This window comes from Aquarana catesbeiana, linkage group LG04 (genome assembly GCF_042186555.1).
Source record: "Aquarana catesbeiana isolate 2022-GZ linkage group LG04, ASM4218655v1, whole genome shotgun sequence".
NCBI classification, from domain to species: domain Eukaryota; kingdom Metazoa; phylum Chordata; class Amphibia; order Anura; family Ranidae; genus Aquarana; species Aquarana catesbeiana.
The window spans coordinates 301,669,343-301,691,560 of record NC_133327.1 but is presented as its reverse complement, the minus strand read 5'-3'; the positions used below and the strand labels follow the sequence as shown (position 1 = coordinate 301,691,560).

At 37.8% G+C, this 22,218-nt stretch overlaps 1 protein-coding gene across 4 annotated transcripts in view; it reads right to left on the bottom strand.

Moving 5' to 3' along the window:
• Positions 1-22,218, bottom strand: part of ADGRB3 (adhesion G protein-coupled receptor B3) — a 1,384,867-nt gene that overhangs the window by 819,054 nt on the left and 543,595 nt on the right. For 3 of the 4 annotated variants that reach the window (XM_073626736.1, XM_073626734.1, XM_073626735.1), the window contains exon 4: positions 12,033-12,194. The exons of the other annotated variant lie outside the window; for it this stretch is intronic. In XM_073626736.1, the coding sequence (XP_073482837.1) occupies positions 12,033-12,194 (162 nt within the window). The remainder of the gene's footprint in view (positions 1-12,032; positions 12,195-22,218) is intronic. 4 annotated transcript variants of the gene reach the window in all.

Genomic DNA, 22,218 nt, shown 5'->3' with positions numbered 1-22,218 from the left:
AAGCTCATAGCATAGTTTGCTTAAGCTGGCTGATATAGATTCAGTTGGAGAAGACTTATTTTGGGCTTCTAGATCATAAATGGATTGGAGCAAATCATTAAGTTTGGCATTAAATTGGCGTTTACCTTGGCACTCATTTGTAATAGGTTGTCTGGATTCTGTACTACTGCATTATTACACCACCATAGTAACACTTTGGAACAGACATCCTTTTCTCAATAACAATCAAAATAGCTGCATGGTCCGAAGATGTAATGTCATAGATTGAGGATATGTGTTGTAACAGCCACTTATTGACTAGGAAAAGGTCTATATGCAAATATGATAAATTTCTGTTAGAAAAGAATATATAGTCCATTTTGTTACCATGTTGGCATCTCAATGAAGAAATGAGCCCAAGGTTGGACGGGGTTTAAAGCCTTTAGATGAGATGTCCAAGGCTGAGTCGGGCACAAGGTTTAAATCTCCTCCCAGAATTAGGCTTCAGATTCTCAGTGGTTATATCCTCTTGAATAGCTTTTTTATGAAGTGAAGTTGGTGAGAGTTGGGTACGTATGTGTTTACCAGAGTGTATGGATTGGAATTAATAAGTCACAACAGGTTGATGAAGTGACTTTCAGGGTCTAAGATAGATTCTTTGAGTTCAAAGGATAATGAGTCTCAAATTGCTGAGGGCACTCCTCTTCTTTTCAGGAGCAGATGCCAGGAAGACATGGGAGTAGGGTTTGTGGGTACATTGGGGGGTTGCTAGTATGTGAAAGTGCGTTTCTTGTATGAAAAGAATATCAGCATCCTGTTTACAAGCTTCCTTCCAAATAGAGGTCCTTTTGGCAGGCCCTTAATGATTAATGATAATATTTTAAAGACCATGTTGGCTTAGTAAAGAAAATATCAGTAAGGATAGGTGAACACCATCAGGCATGGGGTGATGTCCCTGTTTTGGAACTACATTTCCCATGATGCTCCACTACAGTGCAGAGTGCATGAGCATAATGGGAAATGTAGTTCCAAAACATCTGGGGTGCCAAGGTTCACCATGACTGATCTAGAAAGTCAGATAAATGAAGTGGTCAAAGCCCATGACGAGATGGTCGATGCGCATGAGGAACATGCTGAACAAATCTGTAAATTTCAGTTAAAAATGGCGGACCTCGAAGACCGCTCGAGACAAAACAACCTTAAAATCAGGGGGGGGGGTTCCTGAAGCAGTTAAGCCAAAAGACCTGATTCCCTATCTGCAACAATGTTTTTTGAGTTTAATACTGGACCTGACCCCCCAGAGATTTAGTCATGGATAGAGCACACAGGATCCCAAAACCTGCTTATCTCCCAGACACAGTCTCTAGAGATGTCCTGACAAAGATCCATTTCTATCACATTAAAGAGTGGTTACGCCATGCAGCTAGAACAGCTTGCAATCTACCTCATATATATGCTGGAGTACTTCTCTACCAAGACCTATCGGCTGCAGAAAGGAATTTGTGACCATCTCAGCAACTCTGAGAGATCGCAATATCATATACCGCATAGACCAAATTCGTAAATTGGAACAATCCAACAAATTATCACCCAATGACGCAGACAGTATCCATCTAGGCAACCTTAGGGAAGAATTACATTCTTTTCTACAAGCTTCATTTGATCATCACATTAAATGGTTGAGAGCAAGTTGGTATACCTTTGGGAACAGACCTGGATCTCAAACAAGCTAAACAAAAAGCAGCGGCAGCAGAAATTCCTTTAATGCAGACATCTAAAGGACAAAGAGTTGATAACCCCAAGGACATAGCGAATTGCTTTAGTCGCTACTATGCATCTTTATACAATTTAAAAGGCTCCCCCTCAGATCCTGATCTAGATCCAGTGCAAATATCACAATTCCTTGATTCCCTACAATTACCCTTCCTATACCTCAGAACAGCTAGAACAGCTGAACAAGCCATTCTCTCAAGCTGAAGTTATAAAAGCAATACAATCACTACCACTTCACAAGGCTCTTGGACCAGATAGATATTGCAATGAATATCCAATATCCAATATCCAATATATATGCAAAAGCCCCGCTTAAGTTCTTTAGATGCCTCACTCACTGGGAAACTGCTCAGAAACTCCTACACCATTGGTACCAAACACCAGCAAAACTTGCCCGCATCTCTCCCTCACACTCAGCTGCTTGCTGGAGAGGATGCGGAGTCCTTGGATCAACCATACATATCATCTGGTGGACTTGCCCACTACTTGTCCCTTTTTGGAACAAAGTGCAATCCCTTATTGACAAAATCACAGGAATCCATACAATGCTTACCCCCCAACAAGCTTTATTAGGACTAGACCCCGAGTCGTGGCCGCCTCCATACCAATCTATTCTTACACACATCTTCATTGCAGCACGACTTTTGATTGCACGCAACTGGAAAAGCAGCACCTTCCCTCAAGTCAACAACTACACACCATCCCCTAAGAGTATTAACTCAGACTATCTGATGTATAACTGTTACACCATGAAAGTATATTTACTGCATTTATTTCTCTTCTGCTACTGCCTGTGACTGCCTTGTTATTCTGCTAACCCTCTGGGTATCTCCCTTTACCCTCCCTTTCCCCCACCCTTGTTCTAATGATACCTAGTACTTGATGCATCATTACACAGCTGTTATAAATGCATAAATGTTATCTATGAGATAGGGTCATATGTTCTCAAGAACCTTTACTGTCATTCAAAATGCTATATTATCTTTGTAATCTGAAATTCTCTGAATAAAAATTGGAAGTGAAAAAAAATAGTAAAAACATACTCCTTCTTCTAAGAAGTAGCAGCAGATACTGATAGCCATCTTAGGGGTTAGGGGTATGGTGGTATCACTCCTATGGTTGCTGGGAACTTATGAGATGCTTGTGTGCTGGTAATAATGAAGAGGAGCCCTAGGTATAGATCATTGGTTGCAGTTGTGACAGACTTGTTGCCAGTTGGATGCAGCTTTGGAATAGTGCTGAGTTCTTAGTGGATCTGTAGGTGATGTAGAAATTATATCCTACTTGCGCAATATGGCAAAACCTTCATCTAAAGAGGTAATTTTGGTTGTGCTGCCTTGTTATGTTATTTCCAGCTTCATCTTATATTTCCATTTGTAAGGCACGTTATAGTTGCGAAGAACCTTTGCAATGGACAGCATGTTCTTAGACTGTTGTAAAGGATAGTGAGATAAGCCAGGTAGTAAGCGAAGACCTGAGACTTTCTATGGAAGTTGAGACAGGTGGCGGAAAGCTTCTAGAAGCTGCTCTTTTACCTGGAAAAAAAGGATTTGCAGAATAACATCTCTGGGGGTTTCAGAAGGCAGAAACAAGGGCTTGGGAGTCCAATGAATCATCAGGTCTGCAGAAGTGAGGTTCAGTATTACCACCAGGAATAATTCTCTCACAAAATGAGGTAACTGTGATGGTTGAACCGATTCCCGAATGCCTCATATTTTTAGATTATTTCTGTGGGACTTCTAGATCCACCAACTTGGCCTTTATTCAGGATATTTCTTCCATTTGAGAAGTATAGTTGTCAACAAGGGTATTGTAGTTTTTAGTGAACTCACTTGATGAAGTTTCCACATGATTCACCCGTTCTCCCAATTCTTGGATCTCTATTTTATATTAATTAATGCAGGTCAGAAGATCAGCTTGCAAAGAGGCTCAAAGCGAAAGGAGCATTTCTTTAAGCATTGTGTCTGACACTGGTTGGCCCGTGGTTGGGAACGCTGCAATTGGGTCTACAGCAGGAGTTGATGGAGATGATGATTTAGCATCTGCCTTCCCCCGCATATCCTCCTCACATGGCTGTGGAGGGTCCCTGCAGGGTTTGGATTTGACAGGGCTGGTAAAGGTGGAGGTGGATGTACCTGAGCTTACTGCAGTCAATGCAGCAGGGCCATGGTAAGATGAAGCCACCACTAGAGGTCTGGTCATGGGCCACGATTTTCAGGAAATGCCATTTTGTTGTGGACCACAGGACACTGAAGGAAAAAAACCCGATAACCTATGGGGTTGCGGTGTCTCTCTCTTTCTGTGAGACATGGCACGGGTCTTCATGTGCCGAGTGGAGGCAGATAAGTTGGCTGAGTAGCGTCTAGGGCTCAAATAAGCTGCTTTTCCCCGGTAAGTGTGGGAAGCTCCTGGATCAGGCGGTCATTACGCTGGGCAGTCACCATGCCCCCCAGTTTTGCTTTTTGAGTCCACTCGGTTACATGCATCACTTATGGAGATCATGTTTTGGTGGACATTGTTATAGCAAATACTCCTGTTTAGTTTTTTTATACACTTGTTTTCCTAGATGGTGGCTGCAATTATATCTAAAAGGGAGATCCACAACTTCATACATAAGGCATATTGGCTGTTATAATACATCTATCCCATATTGGCACATCTGGGTTTCCTGACTAGCTTTGCTGTCTAACTTTATGTGAGTATAAGGCCACGTATGTACTACATATGGGTTCTGCTACATATAGATGCATGTTATGGGCTCAATTTTCCAATATATTTTACAAATATACATATGTTTTATTTCTAGAGCACTATATCAGTTACCGGTGGCAATGCCATTACCCTATATTTTGAGTTCCATATACTTACTTTTGGACAGGACTCCTATCACACTTCTTCTGTCCTTTTTATAGTTCTCACCTTATTTGAGTAAGTAGCACATATATGGGCTACATTATCATGATTAGGAGAAGTGTTTTAATCACTTTGGCTTCATTCATGTATTTCTCATTTAGATTTTAGTCCTGGCCACCCAATAGTGTGTGGATATTGTGGCCCCTTTGCCCACTTGGGGCATTGTTGCTTGGATGCTCCACCCAATGGATTCACCGGTATGAGCATGCTTATTGAAAATATCCCACTATTTGGTCAATGATTAATCATTATGTTACTATACTAACCTCTCCATTTGTCTGGGTCCTGAAGAAGCCAAATATTTGGCGAAATGTGTTGACCTTACAGGCACTAAAGAATATATACTGCACCTAATTTGGAATGATACCATCTTAGTCTGTATAGGTGTGCTATTTTGACATCATTCAGAGGGTATTATTTCCCTAATATGTATGGGGTATCATATGTATTTTTTTTTTATCTTTTTAATTTTGTATAATAAAGGTGGTATGTTATTGTAAGTTACTTGTGTCTTCTATGCTGTGCAGTTATAGTTTGACTTTTTAGGTAGCTGGAGAATTCCTCACCAATTATTAACTATTTTTTTCTATATATTTTGGATGAGGCCATAAAAGTCTCTTTTTTGCTATGTAGCAAATATTACAGTTTTTTATTTAATTTTTAAAAAGACCTTCACACAACTAAACCATAACTAATCATTAGAGATAGTTTTTTAAGGCCATTGACCTCCCCTCACTCCCACCCCTTGGAACAACTATCGTTAATATCTCAAGCTTTTACCCCTCAAGAAATCCACCAAATCATTGGGGGTTATTTACGAAAGGCAAATCCACTTTGCACTACAAGTGCACTTGAAAGTGCAGTCCCTGTAAATCTGATGGGTAGATATGAAATAAGGGGAAGCTCTGCTGATTTTATCATCCAATCATGTGCAAGCTAAAATCCTGTTTTTTATTTTCCTTGCATGTCCCCCTCGGATCTACACCGACTGCACTTCCACGTGCACTTGCAGTGCAAAGTGGATTTGCCTTTCATAAATAACCCCCATTGACTGAGCCATACATTTTTATGCATAGATGCATTTCCAAAACAATGTTTTAAGCAATATAAAATTACACTTCCACCTTATCTAGCACATCTATACAATTTGGCTGCATCCTTTGTCTCTTTTTGAAAAGAAATGTTACAGGCAGTGATAGTGACCATCCTGAAGCCAGAAAAAGATCCCTCCTAACCAAAGAAAGTTAGATGTATTTTGCTCCTTAACTCTCACATAAAAATCTATGCCAAGGCCTTTGCACACAGACTACTACACATAATACCTAAATTGATAGCCCCTGATCAGGCTGAGTTTGTAAAGGAGAGAGACAAGCTCTGGACAGCACCACGAGGTTGATCAACCCTAAAAAAATTAGTGGAGCTCCAGAAAATGCCTTCTCTGCTCCTCTCTTTTGATACAGAGCAGGCTTTTGCTAGAGTACAGTGGGAATTCCTTTGGGCAGTACTACACAAGTTTTGGCTTCCCTGTCTGGATACTGTCAACTATTATGTCACTATATGCCTGTCTATTAGCTAGAGTATTTTCTGCAGGCATGCGTTCAGAAAATTTCCAATAACCAATGGTTTGAGCAACATTTGTGGGTACACACATTCTGTTTGTTTTTGCAATAGTTCAAAATGTTTCTTTCATCTATATTATATATTTGCATTGATAATGGAACCATTAGCAGAGCACATCAGAACTAATCCCAACATCAAATGTCTAGAAATGCATAATTAATCCCATAAAGTCATCTGATTCACTGATGATGTCATCCTCATAGTGTCCTAACCTTTTCCCCCCCTGCAAAAAAATCCAAAACACTATTATCCTCTTTAGTGCATTTTCTTACTATAAATTGAATCAGACAAAATCTCAAATTAGGCTTACGTATACCTTAAACTGTGAAATAACACACAATTTTCCATACACCTGGGTACCTACTTCAATTAGGTTCTTGGGAATGCAGATTTCCACCATGACCTCGCAAATACATGACCTAAGCGATAAAACATTTCTCCTATTTCTAAAAGGCTTGTCACTTTTCAGGTGAATTTTCCTCTTAGTTTAGTGAATGTGGTAACTATAAGAAAAAAATGTATTTTTCCTTGCACATAATTTAACGAAAGTGAACAGCCCACTCGCCTTTAGTAAAACAGTCCCAATATCTGAAATAGTAATATCCCACAATCTGAAATAGTAAAAGATGTAGGTGTGCATGTCCCATAATTACAGGGCACAAGCATATGCGAGGACTGGATTTCCCAAAAATACACCATTACTACAGGGATATTTTGCTTGACCACATACAATACTGGCAGAAACTCTCACCAGATACACTCTGTCCAATTATGGAGACATCACCTTTACAATTCAATAATCCACATTCATTGTTTATAGCTGTCAAAGTGGGCTTGTCCCTCCCTACATTTAAATATCCATCCATGCTCCCAATAAATCTTAAAGGCCTTGTCTGGAGCAACTTCTCCATCTCTCAACACAAAGTTACCCTAATTAAATGGGAAACTGAAAACAATTCCCAGAATCCATGCAAAAAAAAGCAATTTATCTGGTCTTCCTACACCAATCACTGGGACTCTTATAAAGAGGGATCCATAGATGGAATATAGCTCCATATTAGGCATGAACATTTTACCTTGCACAATATCCCCACTGCTGGAGACACTGTGGATTTAGTGGCTCACTCTCCCATTTACTCTGCCACTGTAAATCACTATGCTCCTACTGGATTCAAGTGATCCGACCTATACCTGAACGTGCATTGACTCTTTTAGCCCCCACACTAGAACTTGCTATTCTACAGAACATGTAGGAATAGACCTATTCCCTTCCACATTTACATTATTATCCACTAAGTATTAGCTTCAAAACCAAATGCACAACCCCAAGATTGCTGGAAGTTATTTACTGACGTACATTTGCAATATTCTATGTAAAAATTGTAGCTCTTTAAAATTGCCTATACAACTATTTAATTTAGCATTGTCTAAGTGGTTATGCAATCTGAAATGTAATGTCCACACCCATGAATATACTTATCTGATGTATGTCAATAGACTTTTGACTGTTAATATGGTTTACTATGTTATGATTTCCCACCTACTTTTCCCTATGTTCTCATTCATTACCTGACAAGGTTATTGAAAGATCATTAGACTATCATAGGGTTAAATATACAAAATATTTATGCTCTCTTCTACATTTTCTTACTAGATTGTGTTTGTTGAGTTAATACTTACTGTATCTATATATGCTGATAATCATTGTGTAAACACAGTAGAATTAATATGTTGTAGCTTTTTACTAATTAGGGATTGATTTACTAAACCTGGAGAATGCAAAATCTAGTGCAGCTCTGCATGGAAACCGATCAGCTTCCAGGTTTTTTGTCAAAGCTTAATTGAACAAGTTAAAAAAGAAGTTAAAAACCAATTGGCTACCATGCACAGCTGCAACCAAACTTTGCACTCTCCAGTTTTAGTAAATCAACCCCAACCCCCAATGATAACATTTTAAGAATCGTTGAAAAAATACTACATAATAAGTAAATATTGATCCACCATCAAAAACAGAATAATATTATTACCAGTGGACCAATGAATACAATCCTGTTCACTCAGTGATTCAAAAATTGTATTGCAAAATGTGTAATATTAGGGGTACATATAATGAGAATGATTTATTCTTTTTGGTAAAATGTAAACCAGGTAACCTTATTTATGTCATCATTTTGCTAAAGTGTTTAGCACATGGTTTACCCTAACAAACAGCTTTAAAATGTAAGCAAAGTCTACACGTGTAATCAGAATAGCGATAAAAAGCAGAATAGTGCATTTTTTCACCTAGCATACTGCTTTCAAAAGTTAGCAAAGTATGCTAGTCTAATCACAACATCAATGCAGAAAACTGACTGAAAAGAAGATTAAATATTAGAAAACTTTCTGCTCACATCTGTATACCTATTCATTTATTTACCGGAATGTCTAGTGAATGTCACATTTGCTGCTTTTTAAATATGCCCCATAGATCCCCCATGGTCAACTGTGTAATAACATTAATGTATTTGCACTTATTTTTTGCCCGGCTTATCTATTTTTTTTTTTTTTTTTTTAGCAAAATGCTCCTCTTTTGAACACACTGGCCTGGGTTTTTTTTTCTGCCTTTAATCGCATGTAAATGCCTATGTGTACATGGACACATATGCTAACACAGAAGGGCATTTAAAGGCAGAAAAAAATGTCAAACACACATAAAAGCATTTTTTTAAGTTCTAGCGTGCATGAGTCCTAAAACTTCAGAAAGGCTTAAAAATACCATTGTGTGAATATATGAAGAATTAAAAATAACATTCACTGCTCTTGGTCACAGTTTGCTGGAGACTGGCGAGTTTTTATATTTCAATAAAAGTTGATACCTAACTGAACCATGATTGCTGCATGCCTGCTGTACCAGCAAATGCATTATATACATTTGTATACACATTTGGAATCATACTCCTTTCTGAAAATGTTCATTTTTTAAGAGCTGCAGAACACTGCGCTATGGTAAGCAATAATAGTAATAAATTATATCATCAAGCATCACAAAATATTTAACCCCTTCGTACCGGCCGCATGCAAATATGCGGCCTCTCGGCAAGTGGGCCTTGTCGCCGAGTGGTCATATATATGTGCGCATTAGTGTAAATTCAGCTGTGATGAGAGCGTGCACTTCCAGCACAGTTACCGGTGGCTAACTGAGAGATCCCAATCCTTACTTGCAATCGGGAACTTTCCGATCATGTGAGCAGGCAATCACGGCAGTCACATGATCCTAAATCTCGCCCTGCCTTCCAGCATCCTAAACCCCTTAAAGGCCCGGGAGGCGCCAGCTCAAATGGGTTAAGCAACAATATAATAAAGCAAACTTTACAGTGTTTTTAAATCTTAAAGGGTTAGTTCACCTTTACAAAAAAATGCCTTTTCAGATAATAGTGGAGATGAACAGTAATGGGTAGGTCTCTTTTAGCAATATCCTAGTAACATCATATATTTCAGTGGTCATCAACCCTGTCCTCAGGGCCCACTAACAGGCCAGGTTTGCAAGATAACTGAAATACATCACAGGTGATATAATTTGCTGTTCAGTGATTGCAGTATTCTAGTCTGCATCTCCCCAAGGTAATACATAAAACCTGGCCTGTTAGTGGGCCCTGAGGACAGGGTTGATGATCACTGCTGTATTTCATTCAGGCTTCATTAAGGTATGTAAATGGCATTATTTAACTGTGCTCAGAGATGCACAGTTTGCTTTTATCTACAGACACCCCTTACCTTCATAGGCAGTTTTTTGTTAATTATGAACTATTTCTTTCTAGATTAAATCGAGAAGCATGGTTATCATGATGCCAGGGGCAAGTCTCACCTTTAATTAACCTGTCTAATGAAAGTGCTCCAGTGGTCAATATAGTACTAACACTGGAAAGAGCTATAGAACAAGGTCATTTGGAGCTTAAAGCCTAGGTGTGGTGCAACCAAAAAAAAAAAACAAAAGCAGCACAAGGTACAAAACACAGTACAGTACAGTAATTAGGATGTGTTCCTTATGCTGATGCCTCTTCTTTTAGTGAAATCTTCCACTGTTTATGCACCCCACCATTGCTGCTGTAATCTTTGGTGCAGTGGAAATTAAAAGAACTCTCTGATCAAGAGAACCTATGTCTGCCCTTTTCACCCAGCTGTGAAATTCATAGAAGCCATGCAGCTCCTATGAATGGAAAGTGATCTATAAATGTAGGATGGGTGGATGAACGAAAGGTTTGCCTCCTCCATTCAAACAACCTATTTCATTCATAGAAGCTGTAGTACATCTTTTATAAATGATGGAGCTGGGAGGAAAAGGTGGTCATAGTTGGGCTCTCTTGATGAGAGAGAGCCTGTGACAGCCATTAGTTCTATTAGCCTCATCACATTGGAAGATTACAGTGGTGGTGGTGGGGGTCATGGATAAAGAAGATTTTACCTAAAAGAAGTATCAGCAGAAAGGACACATCCTGCTGTGACTGTGTTTATGTCCCTTGTGCTGATTTTTATGTTTGCTATTTAGGTTGCGCATAGGTTTTAACTATGAAGTCATTCCACTAGAATCAAAGTGAAGCTCCTTTAAATTTTGACCATTTATTGGCAATGTGAAGACTTTGGAGTATATAGTATTTATCAATGATTTATTGGGCATTTTGCCAAGTGAATAATTAGTAGGTGTTTACCCAAATGAGATTCTAAAATATTTTCCTTATTTTTCACTTTTTTAGAACTCTAAAACTCCAAAAAACCCAAAAACCAAGTCACAAGGAAGAGAGCAACAATAAAATTGTCCCTCAGGGAGGAACAGATAGGTGATATACAAGAAATTCCTTGCTGACATCCCATTCTGGGTTCTGTAGCTCCTGAAGAGCCCAGCACTCATTAGCATCAAGCACTAGTGCTTTGGGAGGAAACCAATTTTTGGAAAGAACTTCTCTCAAAGCACCCACTGGTTTTCCATTCAATTGCTCGGGGATACTAGTCTGAATACCTTTCAACTAGCCAGCCCACTGAATAGAATGTTTGGCTCTAAGATTGGAGTCATGCTGTTTTTTTTTTTTTATTACTATTGTTTATTAAAAAAAAAATAACTGTAAGAGCTGAAAATGTATTAAAGACATGGGTTCAGTATTTAGGCAATCATTGCATTTTTAATACAGCTTAGTTTAGAGCATGCAATGATAATAAACCTCAAACCAGGGGAATTTTAGAAAAATAATAGGTTGAGAGAATGCCATGTGAATATACTGGGAAGTTGACATACATTTTTTTATTTCTTAGGGTTAATGTTACAGTAAAGATATTTTTCTATTGATGAACAGATGTTGTTGAATGTCAGAAAAAGTCGTTTCCACTGGTTGAATCTGGATTAATCTTGGATGAATCTCTACTAATTTGGCTTTATACATCGGTGAATGTTCGCCAATGCATTTTAAGCAAATTATGGACAAATATCATGCAAAAATATTGATAAATGTACCCCTTTAATGTACCCCTTGATGGCCAAACAAATGTACTACATTTTCTATGATTTACGTATACTCAGTGTTGAAAATAAAATGACTTTGTATACTGAATGACCATGTTGACTTTCAAAAATGTATAACTGACATTTTTCCTATTAAATTCTAAGTAATAATAGACTGTATACTTAAAATATGCAAAAGAAAAAACTTTGTATTGACGTTTTGGCATTATACATATTCACAACATCCAAATTTGTATAGATCTGCTACTAACACTACCTGGACAGAGGGCAGTGTTATTGCAAACCCTTGTTTCTCTTAAGGGGCTGCTGCAGTGTGTCCCGTAAGGTGGTACACAAGTTCTGGTTCGCACCTGCGACCCTTGACCACAAGTAACTGAACATGTACTCCATTGGGACCACTCTTCAACACCAGATTCACCTGTATACAAGACAACAAATAAAAATGAATACAGCCTTAAGTATCATTTATGCTATTACAGCATGTTAAAATGTTTAGTACAAAAACACTGTGACATAAATAATGTATCAATTCACATGCATTCAGTTTCCACAATTGTATGCGCTCAGCTATTACAGTTCTCAATTACCATCTAGCACTGAAAGGGTTTAAGTCAAGTAGAAGTTTTTGATGCCATTAAAATTGCATTGAAAGTGATGGTTTTTGGCTTGCCTTTAAAGTAAACCTTATGGATTTGAAACCACAGAGGAGAATATTTTCATAAAAACATGGAGTTTCCTTTCTGTTACTTTTGTTGTCAAGAAGTCTATTGCTCCTTCACATACATGGATGCTTAAGGGCTAATTCCCACCAGATGTTTTGGTTTGCAATTTGCTGTATTTTCCACAGCAGCCAAATGCATTAAAGTGGTTTTAACTCAAATGGCTAAAATTGATCTAGCCTCCATGTGTTTGTTCATTAAGCAGTATGGTTTGTTTTTATTTTTTCCAATCCTAAATACCTTTTTTCTTTGTGCTCATTTGTGGTCACCTCCTCTCTCTGCTCTGTATCCCGATCTAAGGGAGTCAAGTGGGGGGGGCAGAGATTCCCTTCTGTTTTAGGTAAACAGTATAGTCAGTGAATGAAGGCTGGAGGGGCTGTGAGGAGAGAAGAGGAAAGGATAGGGGAGGGGTCATGAGATCGTATTCTCACTACACCCTACAGAGCTGACAGCGAGTGAGGAGGGGGAGGAGGGGGGAACTGCAGAGACACACAGACACACAGGAGAGAAACTAGATGATGGAGGCATGTATCCTGACCACGGCTTTATGGATCAGCAGCCATGATAAATGTGGTCAGCTCTGAGGGGGGAGGAAGTCAGGACCAGGCAGGATCAACCAGGTACTGTAGAAGATACAAAGGGTCTATTGACTAGGCAAAAGTATTATGCTATAGCTCATGCCCTAAAGAGACAGGAGCATGATTTTTTGAGGGGGTAACAACCACTTTAAGATAAAAAAAACATTGTTTTCAGTAGAGTTCCCACCAATTCAGTACCCTGCGCCATTTTAAAAACAGTTCTGCATGTCGCATGTTGGGTGTGTTGACCTAATTTTTACCAATCAAGCCAATTAAATCAAAGTCTTTTATAAAGTAGGACAACTACCATATTAAAAGGCATGATAATGCATGCATTTTACTTAAGGAGCCCTTAGTTAAAACTATTCATACTATACTATACTATGAAAATGCTTCATAATCCTGCAGTGTAGGTCACGCACAAATGTCATAATTATGGAGCAACTAGTAAGAGACATTTCAGTCTATTATATGCATCCCTACGGTCACCTCGAAAACTAGGTAACTAGCTAACATCTAAAAAGTACATTGGATCAATACTTATTATATCTATAATTGCACTTTTCAGCATTTATTGTCATATGAAATAACTCTGCTCACATGCAAAAGTTTATAAAATTGAAACCTCTGCATCCAATTGGTTGAGTCAAAGGTGATTTTTTTTTCTAACAACCAGCATAGTGCTGACTAACTAAAACTAGAACTCATGGTAAATCATAGGAAATTCAAGTCAAATTCAATCATTTGCAACTATTCTATACAGGATAGCAGGAACAAATTAGTGTATAGAAATGTAACCCCTTGCACCGCCTGTACACATATATGCAGCCTCATGGAGGTGGGTCTTTATTCATGAGGCCATATATATATGCATACCTGTCTTTGTGCTGGGAGTGCACCTCACAACGAGCTCCCAGCACAGAGACTAGGCTCTCACCAAAAGCCCTGGGTCTTGTATTAATGATCGGAACCTGGGGCTTTCAGCTCCCAGTCAATTGATTGCTATGATAGCCTCTGATTGAGTATCACAGTGATCAGTCACTGTGCAGCCCATACCATGTTTTTCTTTCTTTTCTGAATGGAGAGAAAGATACATGGTATCTTTCTCTCCATGCATGGGAGAAAGATGTAAACAAATAAATGTGTGTAAATATATATATATATATATTTTTTTTTAAAACAAAGAAAATTAGATAGATCAAGGTTTTATCTAGGTCATTGTCAGGGTTATTGTTAGCGTCAATGTAAAGATCAAAGGTGAAGGTCAGGGTCAAAGGTTGGAGTGAAAAGTCAGAGTCATTTTTTAAGTTTGTGTCAGTGTTTTTTAAGTAGGATAAAAAAGCAACAACTATTGTTTTTAGGCCCTACTACAGGTACAAACAAATAAAATACAGATATGTGATAATGCTGCAATTGTCAGCAGCAGGATCACTTATTTTGGGTAGTTGTTTGGTGGTATGTTATAGTAATAGCAAGAAATATACAGATACATTTTTTGTTTTTTTAAATTGCTATTTTGGGTTAGTTTTTCTTTGATAATAAATAAAGTCAGTAGATATCCATTACCATTTACCACTAGAAGAAAGCCAAATTTGTTCTGAAAGAAACAAGGTATAATTCACCTGGATTCACTATGTAGTTGTGATAATATGTACAGTTTCACTAACACATATCAAAGTTGCAAAATTGTGTTCAGGTATCACCATTTGTTTTACCCTCACCAAGGGGTTAAATCAAGTATACTAATAAAGCCTGGTACACACTGCTAGGTTTTTTTTTTCCTTCAACCCAGGTGGCTGAACGGAAAAAAAACTGTCAGATTGCCTTACCAACACAAGAAATGTTAGTGTGGCAATATCCCCTGCTGTGCTTTTGTATTCTGACAGAAAACACTGATCAGTGCTCACAGCCAATGGCTGCAAGCACTGATCGGACACTGGTTTTCCTGCATGTCCCTTCAGCAAAAGCCAGTTATTGGAACAGCTTTTGTTGGACAGACAGTTGTACACATTGACTGACTGTCAGCCAAGTCCGGCTGATTTTCAGCAAATATATACCCAGCATTACTGTGTTCAGGTACTTGCTAAAGCTGTTTACATAGCATGTCTGCCTAGATGTAACCTTAACAATTAGTACAGTCATTGACATTGCAGGTGTATATTTGTTCAGATCCCTGTTCCTGTTAAACTGTTTTTCATAGGGAAGAAGGAAGCCTTAGCATTCAGCACTAAAAGCTCACAAACAGTAAGATTTTGATAGCTTAAAGTGTCACAAAACGTCAAAACGTGTCATTCTCTAAATTAATCCATATACATCACAATTGTAATATATTTTCCATGAACTTGTTTTTTTTTTTTGCCTTCTTGTAATGTCCTCTTCTTTCCTCCCTCACTTCTATTTGTTTGGAACAGGCAGTGCATAGTTTAGTGCCACTTTAATTCAGTACTGCTTATCAAGCCCTGTCCCTATTTTTGCCCATTTAGATTCATCTTACAAAATTTGGATATCGCTTCTCTGTGCCTCTGGATGTTTCCTAAAATAACCCAAAAATGACTATTTCAGCTATTATAAACTTTTTTTTAAGTAACTTTTCTGCCTAAGAGCAGGTACCACAGCGTGTTCACTATTACCTTTGTTATCCAGAAAAAAATTCTGTGTGGACAAATATTTTTTAGTTGTTTCTTTTGAAAAGTTGATTGACTAAGAACTGCCCACCTGCCTACACCAAGTCCAAAAGAATGCTGGTAATGACCACAGTTGTGCTCTTATTGGACAGTAGGATGGCAATGGGGCAAGACCTAGCCAAGAAGACAGAGAAGTCAGGTCTCAAGTAACAAAAAATGAAATAAGTTATTTTTCTAAGCAAAATAAGTACCTCTAGATATAGCCATATATATGCATACAAGGCTGACATAAAAATTTGATTAAATTAGAATAAAATGAGAAAAATGTAAATATATGCTTTTGAATGTTAAATATATTGTTTAAAAAAATGCAAATTGACCATGAAAATGTTAAAACATGAATTATTGTAGATATGAGTAAGTGCAGTTACATGAGAATGCAATTACAGCAAAATAAACTAAAGATAAAGTATGCTGTATAATTGGCAACCACTAACTTACACTATATAAAATGCTTTTAATTTAGTAACCAGAAGATCAGAAACTAACATTTATATTTTAGGTCAGTAACCACAGGCTTGTAAGGACAAGGATTACTACTAAGTGAGTTATGAACCTAGGCATGAGTTCAATCATGACAAAAATGTCTCTTTTAAACAAATTTGAAAAAAAAAGAAAATTTAACATAGTGCAAATAATTGTAAAAAGTAACATAAGTAAAGGTACTTGCTCCTAATGCCCAGTGCTGATTTCAGTATATTCATAGCTAGATTTTTTAAAGGAGAAGGTTTTAGCCCTAATTATATGTAATCTGCCTTGAACCCAATAATGTCTTCCAGTGTACCCACTGTATATTGCAACACTAACTTAGCCAAAGTTCATGGTAATGAGGCTGTAAACTGGATCTAGATAATGTATTTGATGGTTATTGTTTCTAGAAATAGTTTCATACTTTACAAGACAAAAATTTGGCACACTAAAGCAGTGATAATATGAGTGCACTCCTTGTTAATATATAGACCCAAAACCACAAAGCAAAATATGGTTTCAGGTGGTCTTATATAGCAAATTATTCTAAAATAGGTCAGATGGGCAGCCCAATGGCCAAGTGAAGGAGCACACATGGCAGGTTGAGAAAGCTGCTGTTAATTGCGAGACATTGGTTTAGCATTTCTGCCTGCACCAGTAAGAGCTGTTAGTGACAGGATCTCCAGGTAAGAAGCTTTGCAACCAATTCACAAAATATGATTGACTTGAGAAAACTGTATACATGAAGGTTCCAAAAACATACTGTAAAAATATATCCACTAACTCCACTTTTGGTAAAAATATAGCAAAAAAAAAAATTGCATATCTAATTGTTACATATGCCATATTGTAATCTAATGTTGTTAAAAACGATCTCTCCTTTTTAATCTACATTTTCAGTTGGGGTATGAAATGCCCCCCAAAAATGTTATTTCCTGCTTTTGTGAAAAAATCTGCACTAAGATGCAAGCCAGGTTTTAGGCATTTTTTTGTAGGATACTCAGTAAGGGCTATTCACCTCTGAAGGAATGTTGACACTACAACTTTTCTCATTAGAACCCTTAAAGTGCATCAGCTGCTTGTAATTAATTAGTCACTCCCATTCAGAATCAACCCTGAAAAGACATCTTACAAAGAGCTATTCTTTTAGAAAAAAACAGAAAGTAATTTGCCACAAAGTTTGTTAAAATCCTTGCAATGTACATTGATCACCCAAAAGGCATTGTTTTTCTCCACAAAAGTGGATTTACTCTATAAAGACTAAAAAATGCCTGCTAAGCTGCAACAGTGTAAATTCTTTATTACTGTGCCTGTAATATATAATATTATACATACTCTATAGCATATTGGATTATCATATATTCATAATCCCAGTAGTAGCACTTTTGGTTGAATATTTTTCTAGCTGATGTTCCTCTGTTATATAGTATAAAGAAGGATAAATTGAGATGTCTAAAATGTTAGAAAACTTTCAAGAAATGACAAATATTGTCTAAATCATCTTTCCATGTGAACACAGGATGTTGTTGTTCCAGTGGAAATGATTAATAATGCTGTACACACCAGTATGCCGTAGTCTTCTTGATTAATTCATTCAGATAAGTGAGAGCATAGAAGGCACACAAGGCAACTCTAAAATGAAGCCTATGGTAAATTGGATACAATATTTTATTTCTCAACACAAATATATCATCCTCTTAACGTGAACATGTCAGCCATTCTAATTTTTTGAAAGTCCTGCCTAAGAAAAAAAAAACTCACTGGTATCTGCCATTAGCTTTATTAGCCAAAAAACATTCTTCTTCACCCCACTTTTATTAAGTTTCACTTTGTTACTTGTCAATAAACTCTGTGTTGGGCCAGGTGGGGGGGAGGGTTTTTTTTTTTGTTCTGGTTTGATATTACTTATACTGTACTATTGACTCACCTGTATTACACTTCTTTGTGGTGTAACACATTGTGGTACTATGTTAATCTGTTGACCAAGGTCTATGGCACTCTATCCAGTCCATCCCCCACCTTTTACTTGACACACCTTACTATGGTGTCCTGGAATGTCTGAGGCCTAAATTCCAAATTCAAATTGTCGCTGGTTTTTAGCCATCTGAAAAAACTGGTTCCTGGATAATCTTCTTACAGGAAACCTACCCCATGGGCTCCAGAGTGTTGGTTCTTAAACATCCACATATTGCCTATGCTTTTCATGCCACCTACTCCTCCTATTCTAGCAGGGTATCCATACTGATTACAAAGGCCCTAGCGGTCTGAGTGGAGGAAGTGATTACTGACCCCCAGGGTTTTTACATAATTTTACATAATTCTTGTGCTTAAATATCGTGACATTTATTACACTCTAGTCAACATTTACTTGCCACCCCCCTTTAACTCCCAGAGACTTATAGTGTGTACTCAAAATTACTTTCAGTAGCTAAGGGAGCTAAGGGAGTCATTCTCCTTGCTGGAGACTTTAATACAATACAGGCATACCCCACTTTTAAGTACACAATGGGGTTTATTTACTAAAGCTGGAAAGTGCAAAATCAGGCTCACTTCTGCATAGAAACCAATGAGCTTCTAACCCCAGCTTGTTCAATTAAGCTTTGGTAATAAAACCTTGAAGCTCATTGGTTTCTATGCAGAAGTGACACGATTTTGCACTTTCCAGCTTTAGTAAATAAACCCAAATGTGTACTTAAAAGTGGGGTATGCCTGTATTAGACTCCCAACTTGAAAGAATGGGAGGTACTCATACTTCCAATACTGTTTTGAAGGATTGGACAGACAGCTATGGCTTTGTTGACATTTGGATACACCCTGATCAGAGAACATATTCATGTCATTCTGCTTCTCATGGGACGCTATCTAGATTAGATATGTTTTTTACTACTACTTAGTTTGAGTAAAGTTGTTGACATCCACTACCTCCCTACAGCGCTGTTGGACCATGCTCCTTTGGAGCTACAATTCTGTATAGATAACATCTCAGGCATGCATACGTGGTACATGAATCCTTTTTGGCTTTTAGATCCCATGGTCCTGTACAAATGACGTGATGACACGAGGTCTTCTTGGCAGAATGATGATCCTGCTGTCTCAGCAAGCTTGCAATTAAGGGGGTGTTTCGGGCTTCCTATATATCTCTGGTACGGGACCTGAAAAAAGGGCAGTGATACTAATCTCACCTTACTGTCCCAAAGGGTGATGGAGCTGGAGAACCTATATGTCTCTGACTTGTCCGCACACAACTACCACCAATTGACAGACGTCCAAAGAGCTTATAACATTGATTTGAGAAACAAAACTCATAAAAAGATACTATACCAGCACAACATATTTTTGAATTGGGAGATAAGAATGGGCTTATGCTTGCCTGTTTGGCGAAACCAGTCTACAAACCCTTTGCTATCAGCAGGATCATAGACGGTAGCGGAGCCCTCCACACTTCAACAGAGCAATTTTTGAATGCTTTTCTACAATTTTATACTGACCTACAGTATATGCCTCTCATGCTACCAGGGCCAGATTAACATAGGGGCTATTGAAACTGCAGCTCCAGGCCCCTTACCTTAAGATAGGCCCATTTAAAAAAAAAAATCACAAAAATAAAACAAAAAAAAGATTGACTTCAAGGGTCATGGCTCGGCAACCAGGGGTCACATAGAGCCCAAATTTAGGGGGTATGAAGGTCTACCCCATTACTGGTAAAAATTTGGGGCTCCTATCACCTATGGTTCTGGAGATCCGGGGTTCCTTGCGCAGCCTGTCAGAAGCTACATACAGAGCTGCCAGTTTAAATACAAGCTGGCACACTCTGTTTGCAGCAGACAGAGAGGATGAGCTCACAGTGCCTCTCCTCACTTCTTGTCAGAGGCACTGAGCTCAATGGATAGCTTGGAGCCTGCAGAGTTTGACAGACAGCACCGCCTGCCAAACTTGCTCGCAGTAGCAGCATAGTCCAACAATGTTTAACTGCCATTCAGCAATGTAAAAAAAAAAGGAGGCGGCAGTAGCACCTCATGAACGTCTGTCAGCTGCTGCTATACCACTCGTTGAAGCAATACACCACAGATCACTTTTCAGAGGACAGTAAGCATTACTGCAAATGTGAAAGAAACTTGAAACACATCATCCATTTCACACTCACCACCAACCTTTAAAAAAAGTATTTGTGTAACAGCAGATGCCACAAAATCCTTTTGTCAACCTTTTTTACCCAAAAAACTTTTTCTGTGTACTTTCTAATTTTGGTTTCACCTTGTTACCACAAATAAGGGACTAAGGGCCTAAGTTAGGTTCCCACATGTGCCCTGCCTGCACCCCTGTACAATAAAAGTGTCTGTAATGACCTCTGTGCCATTGTAATTGGACAATGTGACCACACAGGAACTAATGTAAAATCCCCCTAAGGGAGCCACATAGATAGCAACAAAAACCTATATTTCTAAGAATAAGTGGTGATATTGCTTTATGTGCCCCAGTGGGGGGATTCCTTGTCATTTTCTGTGACTACACAGGAATTCAAGGAAATCCCTTCCAAAGGAGACACATCAGGGATAAAAAAATAGACTGAGATTCAGACCCTTCCCCACTCATTGCAAAACTAACTTTTACCAAAATATGTATTTATTCATTAGTACCTGTGTGTGTTACTGAATATGATAAAAATTTAGTTAATCTGATATCTAACTACTGTATATTGCATTAATATATAATTCTTTTGTGTAACTTATTTAAAAAAAGAAAGGCAATCCTGATAAGAAATTTGAATTTACATTGGAATCTACTTTTTACTCTTTTAAACTAAATGGTTGGAAAATCAGGAATTTAAAAGTTGCAAAGAGCATAGTAAAAATGTAACATTATTTATTAAACATGTAAATCAAATCAACCTTTCAGAAACTCCTGTCATCGTTTGCAACATAAAATAAGTGTGCCATTGATTTTGTGTGATGAAAGCATGCACTTGAGAATGGAGTGACATTCAGTATGTTGAGGGCTTGAATTTAATGCATGTACTGTAGCACAAGCTCCATAATTTCTTTCCAAAATGACTACTCACCAGCTGGGATTAAAAGGCTTTTTCTGCTATGATAGTAATCAATAGATTATTTACATATTGTTAGCCTTACCTATTAGGCTGTCAGAGACAAATAAAGCTATCAGGTATATATAGTAAAACAGTGCAAAAACAAAGTTAAAGTGCAAAAGTACTGTACCCTACAGACCACTCAGATTTCTGTTTACTAATCAAATGTCAAAATCTCTACTCTTTATCTTATTGAACATTCCAGCATATATTTTCAACGTAATAGTTCAACAATATATTTTTTATTACCAGTTTGTCGTCAATGTTATGTTTTCTGTGGTATTTACTATTATGTTTTTTTCTTACTATGATTTGGCAAGTTCCTGACACTAGAATATTTATCAAACAATATTACACACAGCAGACTATAAGATAACTGTTATTATTTTCTTCAGTTTCTATTGTGGAGTATTTTTACAAGATGAGCAATATTTTGCTAGCTATAATGGAAAGACCAGATCAAGCAAGGTAAAATCATATTAAGGTCAGTTTGTGATTGGTTGCCAGTGGAAGATAACATTGTTTCCTAATTCAGATGCATTGATAAATCTGGTCCAGATATACACAATGTAGGCATAGGTTATTTGCTGTTACAGGAGGTAGGTATAGGTACTTTAAGTATGTTCCTAAAGGTGGCAGAGCCAAAAAGGTGGATTTGGATAGTTTTACCCTCTTATCAACAGAAATATAGTCATATTGAATGTATTAATAAGTTGTTGCAAAATTATAGGGCAAGTAAAGCGTCAAAATGTTCTGTGTAAACAAGGTGGTCTTATCAAAGGGATGTTAATTTGTATTCCTGTAGGCTCCAGTGAGCGAAATCCAGCCCTATGAAAATACAGGCTTCACAACACTACAGCTCAGACAGAATCAAGCATTGTTTACAATTTGTGGCAATACTCTTCTG